The 13,164-nt window shown below is 39.3% G+C and overlaps 1 protein-coding gene across 1 annotated transcript in view; it reads right to left on the minus strand.

Moving 5' to 3' along the window:
• Window positions 1-388: 388 nt before the first annotated feature.
• The window catches only part of cckbra (cholecystokinin B receptor a), a 57,542-nt gene continuing 44,766 nt past the window's right edge, over window positions 389-13,164 (minus strand). Inside the window, exons 4-5 of the mRNA XM_085151169.1 lie at window positions 6,922-7,049; window positions 389-4,798 (exon numbers count right to left, since the gene is read on the minus strand). Of these exons, the coding sequence (XP_085007295.1) occupies window positions 4,221-4,798; window positions 6,922-7,049 (706 nt within the window). The 3' untranslated portion in view covers window positions 389-4,220. The remainder of the gene's footprint in view (window positions 4,799-6,921; window positions 7,050-13,164) is intronic.

Consider the following 13,164-nt stretch of genomic DNA (forward strand, 5'->3'; position numbering starts at 1 on the left):
AATATTTGGATTGTATGCTGAGAATCTGGTTTTAGTCATTTGGTTCAGTTATTCTTCCCACATTTATTTGTATGAACTTTGTGTTTCTTTTTTCACTTGTGTTTATTTAAATGATCTGTGTTTTCAAAGATTCCAAAGTGGGTGAATATTCAATATGCTTCATTACATTTTCTGCCCACTGTTGAGTGCTTTAATTATATAAGATATTTCAGCTGACATCAGAAAAACGTAACCCTGTAAATTCGAAGTGTTTAATATCGAGCATTTTGCTCATGTGTTCTCCAGTTTGTGGTCTTTTACCACATGTTTGGGTAGGCAGGCTATAATCTGAAAACAAACAACTCTTCTTATAATGATGTATAGAATTGCTTTGGAAGTTCAAAGTTAAATAGAAAATGTTTAAAAATGACATATTTATCTGAATGTCATGAATGTCTTTCTAGTGGTTTATTATTGAAAAACTGTCATTATTGGCAACTTCTTGAGAAACTCAAGAAGACAGAATGTATTGTGTTTAGTTTCATATGTAAAGCTTAGTTGAGTATGTTCCACAGTAAGAATTGTGTGGGAGGTGTGAAGGTTTAAAAATAAGCTGTGTTTTCTGAATAAACGGCTAAATTGAAACTGTTAGAACCTCTATAAAAATGAGTCGTTCATCTGCTAATATAAAGTTAAACTGGAAGATTGAATTCTATTTTTCAAAATTGTTTAATGTTGTGGGGTTTTCTTGGTTTTCTTTTATTAAACAGGTACTGGTATGCCATCTGGACCATCTGCCTTTCCAGTATTCATTTCCTTCATAGCCACCTTTATTTCCCTCCTTACTAATTAGCTGCACTTCATTATTCACAAGTTTCCTTCCATTCATGCTCCTTTCTCTCATTGTCTTCATTCATCGGCTGCTCAAACTACTCCTTTCATCTTCTCAGCACATTAACTCATTAGTAGATTTTTGTCTCTGTCCCTAATCATTCTAACCTGCTGCACATTCTTTCCATTTTGGTCTCTCTCCCTGGCCAACAAGCTGTTTTCTCCTTCTTTAGTGTCCAGCCTCACACACAACTCAATATGAGCCTCTTCCTTTGCTACTTCCATCTATGGTCTATGCCTCCCAGTATTCCTGTAGACTTTCTTCATCTCCTTGACCATCCCACTTTTTTATTTATTATCATATTCCTGTCCTATATTCCTATTCCACCAAACACCTTCTTGGCAGTTTCCCTCACTTGAGTTGTTTTCACCTACCACCCAGAGTTTTGCATTTTCTTCTTAACACCATACCTATCAAACACCTTGTCACCTACACGTCTACTGAAATTCACTCCAATCACCAGTCTATCTTCCTGGGGACAATCTCTACCACTTCACCCAACTTACACCAGAATTCCTCCTTTTCTTCTGGCATCCAGCCTTTATTATCTCCCTTCAACAATCAGCATCAAACCTTCGGTTACCAGCTACAAACTCATTACCCTGTGTAACCTTCACCTCAACAACACAATTAACATACTCTTTCTTTAAGGTTACTCCTACTGCATTTTGCTTTTTCTGCTTCCTACCATTGTAGAACAATTTGAATCCGATTCCAGTGCTCCTGGCTTGGCTTGCCTTCCACCTGGTCAACTGCACACACAATATACCTCTACCTTTCTTCTCTCCATCATATTAGCCAGCTCTCTTGTTTTACCAGGCATAGTGACTACATTTAAAGTTCCCACTCTCACAGCTACACTCCTGCGTTTTCTTCTCTCATGCTGCCTCCAAATAGCCCTTTGACTGCTAATGATGGAATTACAATGATATTGGTACAGTCAATTTCTTATATTGTAACATTATTAACTGAATGATAACAAAGTTTGTTTGTTTGTTTGTTTGTTTTTTTGGCGGGGGGTAATTAAGATTTACTGGAAAAAAAAACATTTTAAAGGAGAAAAATACTCCACTCTTTGATTTATTTTTTCATTTAGTTTTTATTTCATTTTCAGTTCTGGACATGACAGCATGACCGCATGTACAATACAACACTGAACGAAGAGGTTTCTAGAGCAATTTCAACACATAAACACACTTTGCAAACTTTCCAAGCTATTAATTCCCATTCCCAGTCCCTCCTCTCCTGCTTCCCGTTGAACATGTTTCTGTTGAGGGGACCTATTACTCTAATTACCAATCTTTTTTTTGTTATCCTCATGCAAAGATATAGCTTTGCATTGTCCAAGCTAGATTGTGGGGCATTTTTTCTCATGTTTTTTTATGCTCCCTTCTTTCCCAGTTTCCTCTGATTGGCCAGATTTCAGAAGCCTGCAAAGGGGCATCCAGTGCCTTGTAAACATCCTTCTTGTTCCTTTTGGGGGTCAGCTGCCAATTTTTTAATATAAATTATTCATTTTCTCTTCAGTTTACAGCTTGAGCATTCTGCTTTCAGTGATTAATTTTATGTATGTTTGCCTAAGTATTTGATCCTTTGCTATACATGAACAACAACCATTAATACATTACACATATGACATAAAGTAAGGCAAAGAATAACAGGTCCCCTTTCATTCTTAGCAGGTAGGTAAACTTCTGCATTGAACAACTATCTCCAACCATCTCATACCTTTGTTTCCCTGAAGGATCAGCTTTACATTATAGCATTCTTGCTAGCTATTAGCAAGGTTTTCACCAAACATTTGTGCTTTCTCTCTGTTTCACCTTCTCAACAGCTGGTTATATATTACACATGTAACGCTTTAGTTTAGTTAAACATGAGAATGGTTGACCTCTAAGGTGCCGCAAAGCCTCTAAAACTGCTGCTGAGTCGCTACAGTAGTTGCTTTTGATTTGGTGAGTTTAAGAAGAAACTAGCTAGATATTCCCAACTAAACTGTTGCACTTTGTGCTGCAGAGATTTCAGGCAGATTCACATTTTCTGATATGCACTTACCACCAGCCCTCAAACAAGCAGAATAAGTGGATGAACAGTCCTCACCTCTTTCATTAAAGCTCTCACATTTGTAAGTATATGAAGAGATATGGATTTTTGGGCCATTTATTGTACACTTTGAGGTTTTTAATTACATAGAAAGATTTGTGTTCCTTTCTCCTTTCTGTAGTATAAGAAAGTGTAGTGGGGGGAAACATTTACCCAGTTTACCCAAAACAGCACAATAATTAATTAACCTCCTAGGACCTGGCGTCCACATATGTGGACATCACATTTTTTGTTGTCTAGACCAAAATATAAAATTTTGCTCTACAAGGGCCTGATATCCACTTACGAGTACGTTAGACTGCCACTGTTCTATCGGAATTTAAAGGGAACGTCCTCGTATGTGGATCTCATTTTTCTCAGAAACAAAAATCAGGCAAAGAAAAAAATCATGTAATTCTTTGTTTTTACATTCATCAGGTCCCAATGAGCCCAAATAGCAAAGAGAAAATATAAATTCATGCCATGAAAAAGTTCGGGTCTTAGGAGGTTAATGATCAATTATGTCATCCAAAAAACAATATTATACTTCATTTCCATTAAAACTTTTACTTGTGGCCAAATATGGTGGTACTCATTCAAAAGCCATAATATCAAGTGGGAAAAATATAAATAAATAGGCTAGTGATAAATTAGAATTAATATTAATGATAAGATCAATGATTAATGAATATAAAAATAAAATAATAGTAATAATAACACTGGCACCAGAAAGAGATGCCCTGAATGACTGAAGATGAACAAAAATGGAACCGAAATCCTTCCATTCGCTGTAGGTTAGCGGGTCTTCATTATTTAGCAGTCTCCATCAAAACGTTAACCTTAAGTAAACTTAAAGACAGAATAATATGTACACAGAATTTATATTTTCAACATAGTTTTCCCAATAAAATGTCCGTCCCAGCTAGCGAACAAACAAAGCCACACAAAGAGCACAGGCACTTGATGTTCTTTTCAGGATGCAACAAAGCAGATGCTGCCAGTTAAACTGGAGGATGTCACCAAAAAAGAAACAGTATTTTCTCCACTTCACATTCTGCAACCATGCACGAAGAATTTAAAGAAGACCTTTGAAAAAGACCTCTAAGCAAGGGCATGGATATTACTCAGCACATGACTCACACCACAATAAGATGAAGAGTGACAAACAGAAGATTAAAAATAAAAAAAAAACAGGGAAAAAATAAAACAGATGGCACATACACTGTAACCACAGCCACTGATTCGACCACCCGGCCCTCCTCGAGGCTTAGCAGGTGCCGGTGGTGCTTACAGTGGTGTAGCTGAACTTGGACATTGAGGTCGCCATCGATGCGCCCATGGAGGTGGCGTTGATGCCGTCTTCCCCACCTTCCCTCCCGCTGCACCAACAGCATTTGCGGCACAGACGGTTGCGACCGCAGCAGGCAAAAGTGGACAGCAGAGCCTTGCGAAAACGTGTGTTCATGAAGCAGTAAATGATGGGGTTGACACAGGCCGACGTGTAGGACAGGAGGTGGATGAAAGAGATGGGTGCTCCCGAGAGGGCTTTGGTGACAGACTTCATGTCAAAGGCTTTCCAGGTATTAACTGTGAACAAGGGCATCCAGCAGATGAAGAAGAGTGCTACGATCACCATCAGCATGCGGATGACGCGCCTCTTAGCCTGCAGCTTAGCCTCGGAGGTGTTGCTGCGGGCGCGCTCAGTCTTGACCTGCACGGTGCTAGATGAGGCAGAGAGGGTGGGAAGCTCCACAGAAGAGGAGGGCTTTTTGGATACCTGGATGTAGCAGCCATCATCATCGTCATTCGGCCCTGTCAAAGGTCTGTCTACACCATTTTTCTGGCCTGTAGAAGTACAGGGGGAAAGCGTAAGTTTGAGTCACCTGAAATCACGTGTCATTAACAGAAACAGGTGACACATGATTACAATACATCTTGGCTTCCTCCAGCTGACACAGCTGCAGACAGTTAGAAACACCCCACCTTCCCTCACTAACAACTGAAGTGGATAAATTTTATAACACTGAACAAACCCTTTAGGAGGAATTTCAGGGGTCAATAAATCTCCCGTTTCGACAACATTTAAGTATTAAACAGTTATCATAAATGCTATCCTGGCCAGCACACGGTTAGCTGTTTAGCTATTAGCAATTACCCGGTAGCCACATTAGTTACCTGTTATCATAAACATAGCGGCTAGCAGACTGTAGTTAGATAGAAGATGAATTATTAATGCAGGCTGTATGAGTATGAGGCTGTATGAGTCACGGGTTAGTTATTGAGCCCTGACAAAATGGATTACAAACGAATGGAAAACCAGAGCATTCTCATTCCCAACGTGTCACATACCAACGTAACACATGGTCCAGGCATGTATTCCAGCCCTAACCCAAACTTAGGTTAACCCTAACCTTAACCGTATCAGATAGTGTTTTCCAAAGTGATTCATGATAAGAAGGTAAAATAAATGTACACGTGTGGATTCATTCCAAATGGTTCTCATGTTTTTGAAAGCGTAACATACCGACATTTTGACACATAGCGTCAGTATGTCCACAGTTTGGAGAACTAATTTCACTATTTGTTTATTAGTAGATTCTAAAATATATTCTACCTCATGATCTTTAATGAAATAATCTAATAATTTGTAAAATGAATAAAATTGTGGCTAGGATAGGCTCCACCCCTCTCTGCAACCCTGAATTGAATAAGTGGAAGAAAATGGATGGATGGATGAAATAACATTTCTAAACTTAATCTTAAATACTTATTTTGTTAAATCTTACCCTCAAACACTCTATGTATAACCCATGTGAACAAGAACTAGTCAACGGCGGGGATGAAGAACTCCCTTTTAACAGGAAGAGACGTCAGGCAGACACCAGGCTTTCCTCTGATCGTAATCATGGATTAGCAGGTGTGTTTGGGTTTACTTCACATGCAGTGTTGGGTTTAACGTTTCCAAAGTTAAGCATTAATGACATTAGATTTCTCAGTAGTGTAACAATGTAACAAATTGCTTGGAGCACTTTAACCTTCATTTCTGTTTGTTCACACTTCTACAGTGGAAACAATGTGGCAATGGCTTTGAAAGGTTCATTCACTTTCACCTTTTTAGAACACCTGAATGAAACACATTTAAACAAAATGACTGTGGTGCCAACCAAAATGTAAAACCTGATTTGCAACGCACTGTCTGCTAGTGTCTGAAAATTACATAATTATCCTGTAGCTTAAAATAACCCTAACCCAACTCTACACGATTCAACTCCATGTGGAATTCCATGCAAGGATAGAAGTTTATTTCGCTACGATCTATTTTCTAATTTTATTTCAGTAATAAATTACCATCACTACTGAATTCTGTTTCACATGTTCCCCACCTTGATGAATCACACTCAAGACTTGACTCCATGGAAACTGGTGCTGCTGATACACACAGTTATAGCAGCAGTTATAATTGACCTAAAGTGACCGTATTTCAGCTATAACAGATATATTTTTTTCTGTTTCTGTTTAAATGGAAAATATCAGCTGCAAGACAACAGCCCGAGTGGGTCCAAGGACAGTGGGGTATATTTTTGGATGGAACAGGTGCAGAACCTCCAGGTAGCAACAAAATATGTCATTCTCTGCTTGAGGCAGTTTACACAAATGTCCCTTTGTATGTGTGTAGAAATATTTATTTGCTGCTGTTGCCTGGAAATGACAGTGTGCTATCTAAGTGCATAACAATAAAAGTTAAATAGGCACATGTTTATTTTCACAATAGCATATGTCTTATATTTACTAGCCATTTATAGTCGGGGAACATTTACTGGCCCTTCTGATTGTTTCCTGCCTTCCACCTGTAATTTACGGCAGCCCCATTTGGGTCTGGAGAAAGTGATTTTTCATCTTCACTACAAGTTAAATCAATGCAAACAACAATCCTTTCACAATTGGATTAAATGTATAATGGATCTCACCAGTTGCCTCCTTGCTCTGGCCCAGCTCAAACTGAATGCCCCGGTAGAGCTCTCTGGAGATCAGACCATAGGCTATACTCATCACCACTCCCGGGATAAAGAACAGAATGAGCAGCAGCAGCACGTACCTGAAAACAGTCAGAATGGAATAAGAGGGGTGAAAAATCACAGATTTGCAACTAAATCAGTCCTCAAAGCTGAAGAAATCAAGCTGAAAAATTTGCTTGTGAGCGTAACAGTTTTTCTCTTTGCCTCTGTATTGCCATGCACATCCAGGAGATGGGCTAAAGGCCCTACAGATGCTCCTCCCAACAGTTATCTTTACCCCCTTTGCTTCTTAGCAAAATGTACTGCAGCATCTCAGGTCAGTTCTGCAGCTCCTCTCTGCAGACCATGAGCCCCCTCAGCACCGTGCAGTGTAACCCGCCTTTACACTCTGTTTTTTTTTAGCTGTTTACCTCTGGTGAAACTCTTGATGCTGCAGCATTTGTATATATCACCAGTACTGTTTTGTTTGTTTGTTTTTTGCCGCAGCCTAAATGGAAGACCAGAACAACAGTATGAAGTTTTAACTTACTTACTGTACATGAAGACCAACTGGCATAATAATTACTACAAATTCTTTCCTTAAGCACCTTTTTAAGATGCATGACACGACAGGGCTTTGCACCATGCTTTTTTCCAGTGTCAATATCCCAACATATGTAGATTAGAAGATCATAGTGTTGAAAGTACTGTTTTTGTTTTGTCATCAATCAGTACAAGTTTGAGGATCTTAAGACATGTCTGAAAAACACTGGAAAAATACAATCCTTAGTTTGATAAGTTGGCGCTGAAGAGTTCTGTCCATACAGGACTATGTCACCTGCATAAAAATGTATTTTATATGTTTAGTTTTGCTTTACTTAGAAAAATGTTTGCTTTGCTTACAAAAAGACGATGATCACAGCTCACCCAGCAAAAACTTGTTCAAAAGACAAATTTCTCAGTTTCTCAACATTTTCTACAGGTAAAAGGCAAACATATAAAATATTACAAGTTATAAAACTATCCATCCATTCTTATGGCCATGGGTGGTGTCGAAAACATTGCCAACCACTATACTGTCAGGTATAAAATATAGTACATTTGAGTTAAATCTTTTAAGGTCTTTTTTTGTAGCTCCAGCACTGTGAAAGGATATTTGCTTGCTTCTTTATTTCTTAGTTTTTTGCACATTAGCCACACTAAAATATAAATCATTTCCAAAGCATCTCAATCGGATTTGACTCCGACTTTGACAAGGCCACTCCAAAACCTTCATTTTGTTTTTCAAACCATTCACACCATTGCTGGTGTATTTCAGATCATTGACCCACTGCATAAGTGGGTGCACAAGTGCACTTGAGCTTCAGGGCATCAACTGATGGCTCGGTATTCTCCTTCAGGAGAATCATTTATATCATTGTCTGATAGAGAGCACAAATCATGGTTCCATCGATTATAACTAATTTGTATCAAGTCCTGAAGTAAGAAAGCAGCCCCGGCCCACTAGCACACTGCCACCACCATGTCTGACTGTTGATGTGAGTTTTATGCCAAATGATGCAAACGTCCCAAAAAGCCCATTTTTGGTTCTGCTCAATTTTTGTCTCACCAGTCCAAAGAGTATCCCAGATGTTTTTTTCCCCTCAAAGATGTGATTGAGTTCTTTTCAGTCAGCAGTGTTTTTCTCCTTAGAACCCTCCCATGGACGCCATTTTTGCTCAGATTCTTCTTTATTATTGAATCATGACCCTAACTAAGGCAAGTGAGGCATGTAGTTCTTTGGATGTTGTTCTGAGTTCTTTTTTGACCTCCTGGATAAGTCATCAGTGTGGAGTTGGAGTAATTTTGGTAGGGCGATGACTCCTGGGAAGGTCAACACTGTTTGAATTGTTTTCACTTTTTGGATTAAAGCTCTGACTGTGGTTCACAGGGCTTAGAAATGGCTCAACAAACCCTTAGAGATGTCTTTCCCTTTCCTCACTGATAGATATCAGTGGCATGCTTTTCAGTTGTTTCTTTAGATTATGACATGATGTGTTGCTTTTTGACATTTTTAGCCTATTTCACTTTGTCAGACAGGTCCTGTTTAAATAGAAATCGGACCTGGGTGAGGCTAGTGAAACTGAATTCAGGTTTCAAAAAAATAGTGGTTAATAGCAGTTAATTTATGACTTAAATAGGAAGTTAATTACTTTACCACCTAGGATCAGTTTGGTTTGGATAGGTTTTTTTTCCTTAATAAATGAAATCATAATTTAAAAACTGAATTTTGTATTTACTCAGGCTATGTTTGTCTAGAATAAAAATTTCTTTGATGATCTGAAACATTTAAATGTGACAAAAGGCTGCAACTACTTTTTCACACTGTTTCAACTGCTATATTTAAACAACAACAAATACATAAATCGGGGTTAAATTGAGCACAGTGCCACAGTGGTTTGCCTCACAGCAACAAGAGTTCAATTCCACTCTCAGGCCGGGGCTTCCTCCCACAGTCCAAAAACATGCAGTTAGTGGGGATAAGTTTATTGGAAACTCCAAATTGCCCATAGGTGTGAATGTGAGTGCGAATGGTTGTCTGTGTGTTAGCCCTGGATAACACCCTGGATAACACCCTGGATAACACCGCTCATCCATTCTCTGCCCTGGCGGCAGAGAATGGATGAGCCTGTTCTGAGAGGTAAAGATGAGATCCAACCTGTAGATACTATAAGGATAAAAGGTAGAATTTGCTGAGTAAATCTAATCAGCACCAAACTGCCTAGTACAGTATGTACAAAGCACAACACAAAGCACAGCACAAAATGAGTTTAGGCCTACTTCAATTTGTTCTGCAAGACATTTCACAAAAACATAATTCAGCAGCACAGCATGCATAGATTCAATATCTGACTTAAAAACTTTAAAACGAATTAGAACAATGGATTTGGTGAGCAGTCCTAACTTTTGAAAATAACCTCTCATCTTCCTTTCCTGTGCGCAACACTAAGAGTGGGAAACTCAACATTCGCTAGCAGGCACGCTGTGCAACAAACTGCACCGACACAGTTTGTGTGTTTGGTCATGTTTGTCAAGCTGTTTGAAAAGTTCCAGTGGAAAGGACTTGGCACCTAAAAAAAAAATGCATTTATGCTTGCTTCTCTTCAGTAGCTCTTATCTGGATGCTGAGTATCATACCATGACTGAAACGTTTTTTCTTACATCTGCACCATAAACGCATCACTGGGAAGAGAAGGCCAAATGAATGCATTGAAGATGTAAGCAGCCTGTGGGCTAACAATATTTTCTTATTACTGTGCAAGTGTTTCCATACCGCCGCGGGAAGCAACAAGAGTCTGCAGCACAAGTAAGAATGGGTTCATTTGACAGTCATTCGCATTATTAACCTGTCTACAAGTTTCTATTCCTCACTAATCGAAGGGGCAGAGTGCCATTCTGGATCATTTCAGCCCAGTTTAACACTTTTTTATAATTGCAATGGGATTAAAAAGTCCCAAACATACTTATGTCTCAATCGTGTCTAATACTCAGTACCCCAGAACTGCTAAACACAAACTAGCTGGAAAGCTGTCTTAAGTGAAGGGTAAAGTGACCTTAAACAGCTTGAATCAGACCGTTGATGAGTCGAATGACAATTAGATAAATAAGCTACTAATGCTGTCCAGGTAGAAGCGTGTAGTTGTAAATGAGCATTTAGTACACATCAGCTGTTTGCTGCAGTTAGATAACTTGGTCATTTGAGGTTAATAGCAAGAATCTCCACTCAAACCACTGAATAACGCCAATGATTTTAATTGTGTTCCACTTTAAACCAATGTGTGAGAGTTAATTATTAGAACTTTCTGTGTGGCTCTTATGCTGCTGATAAAAAGGCTGTAAACTATTAAACCCAGAGTGTCCGGTTTGTACGTAAATGTGCACGTAACATTTACAAATACAGTTAAAAGATTATCTAATTATTGGGGATGTTTTCAACTGATTTAGACTGGGTATACGAATGTTTTCTAATCACAGACAAAGAATACCAATCCCAGCTTTCTGCAGTGCTTAGATTGGTGGCACATCAAAGAAAATGTTATGAACTGAGTGTAGAGCAAAAAAAGGAAAAAGCAGAGCAAAATGTTGACAGAGGAATTTCTGAGTAGTGCAAAAAGATTCAAAGGGCTTAGAGCCTCTGTCAGCTCTGTCACAGTATCTGACTGCGGAAACACCTCCACACATATTCTGTGGAAGTCCTTCGACGCTCTGGAGCTTTGTTTGAAAGCTGCTGAGTTTTCCCACCTGGGACTGGAAAACCAGAGACTGTATTAGTGAATCGAATGAACGGATGTGTGTATTAGAGAGAGAGGAGAAGGTGGCGTGTACAAGTAAAGCAAAACAAGAGCACGCACAAGCAAGGTAATAAAACTGGACCGACGCTGCGTAGATGCAGCCAGATATCCCGTTTGATTGGTAGTAATGAGAGTATGCTCTTCTTAACTGCCGGTGTCTGCGGTGCACATCAGTCAGCACATAAAAGCGACAGCACACAGGAAGAGGCCATGTTTCATTCATTGTCTGATATTCTAATGTCTGCTTGGGCAACTCTCTGAACTCAGCACTTCTCATTAAAAATAAATAAATAAATAAAGGCGTCTATCAGCTTGCAGTTTAATACTGTGGAAAATCTGTTAGACAAAAGCCGTATGGAAGTGACCACGCGGGAGTGTGGAAACAGCATTTAAAAACAGCAGAAGTGGATCTGCGCTTGTTTTGCCTCAAAGGGAAAACCCAGATGGGTAGAGCTGAAGCAGAGGGAAAAAAACATGTTGAATATTCATAGCTACCTCTTTTCCCACATCACCTGAAAGCAACATGATTATCAAGCAGGAAAGATGTGTTTGGCTCGCATTAATCATCAAAGAAAATGATGGTGCATATGTCATACATTTCTTTTGCACTTTTAATTTCCAGTCCTGTTCAGTCAGAGCTGGAAAGCACTAACTCAGCTAATAGTGCACCTGCTGGAGGGTCGCCACAAAGCAGGAGGCTCTTTTTTTAATGTAAAAGGCTTTATTATTCAGACCAGAAAGTAAATGAGCAAAGCATAGCAGTGTTCAGAAAATAAAACACTGATTGGATTAAGTCAGACTACAGGTGTCACTCGCCTCTGTCAGGGCGCCCCAGAGCAGCTGTGGCTACAATGTAGCTTGCCATCACCAGTGTGTGAATGTGTGTGTGAATGTGTGTGTGAATGTGTGTGTGATTGGGTGAATGACTGAATGTAGTGTAAAGCGCTTTGGGGTCCTTAGGGACTAAGTAAAGTGCTATACAAATGCAGGCCATTTACTGTTTACAGGTGTTCACGGCGCCAAAAACTTGAAGGTTATCAGAAACTAACACGTGTGACAGCAGCATGCAGTCAAGTCAAAAGTTCTCCAACTAAACTAAACAACCGACTCTATAAAGGCAGATTCTAACCTACATGTTTCAGGGTTCAACTCGCTTGCTTTTCATTTGCTCTGCGTGGCGTTTTTCTGTCACCATTTTGGTGTTTTGAAACCAAAACCTCTGATGTTATAATGACAATAACCGAGGCAATTCAATATTAATAGAAACCAGTTTCCTAAAATGTAACTGCAGGTCACCCTGGTGACCCGTGTGCCCCATCTCTTGCCTAATGACAGCTGGGAAAGGTTTCAAGCAGTTGAGGAATTGGTTGGATGGTTTGATGGATGGAGGTCATAATAACAGCTTGCATTAATGACTCGTTCAGTTGGATTCCAGGGAAGGCAATTAGAGGCAATTTTTTAAAAAACAAAACAGATAAATTGTTATTTGGGCCAATCCTAGACCCTGGCAGTAAATCCTAAAACAGATTTACAATGAAACAAAGAGCCCTTTTGAAATGTTTAAATGTTGAATTTACAATGCAGCACGCAGTCATTGATGATCAAAGATTTTCAAGCTAATTGAATATTTGTGAATGATACCAAATATAGTTTAAAAGCAATTATTTTCCCTCAAACGCATTCTCGCCCATGTAGGCCAACGTGATCAGAGCTGACGCTTTAGCCTGACCTTACCCCAGAATGCTGAAGTCCTGAAGTCCCAGATTTTTACTCATAACATGGCGTATGGATTTTCTTCACCATCAGTTACAGTGAAATATGCTGTGTTAGGCAAAAGACACCTGCTGCAGACAGATTATCTACAGGCACAGCACCGATGATGAGG

Source organism: Neolamprologus multifasciatus, chromosome 23 (assembly GCF_963576455.1).
Source record: "Neolamprologus multifasciatus chromosome 23, fNeoMul1.2, whole genome shotgun sequence".
NCBI lineage: Eukaryota > Metazoa > Chordata > Actinopteri > Cichliformes > Cichlidae > Neolamprologus > Neolamprologus multifasciatus.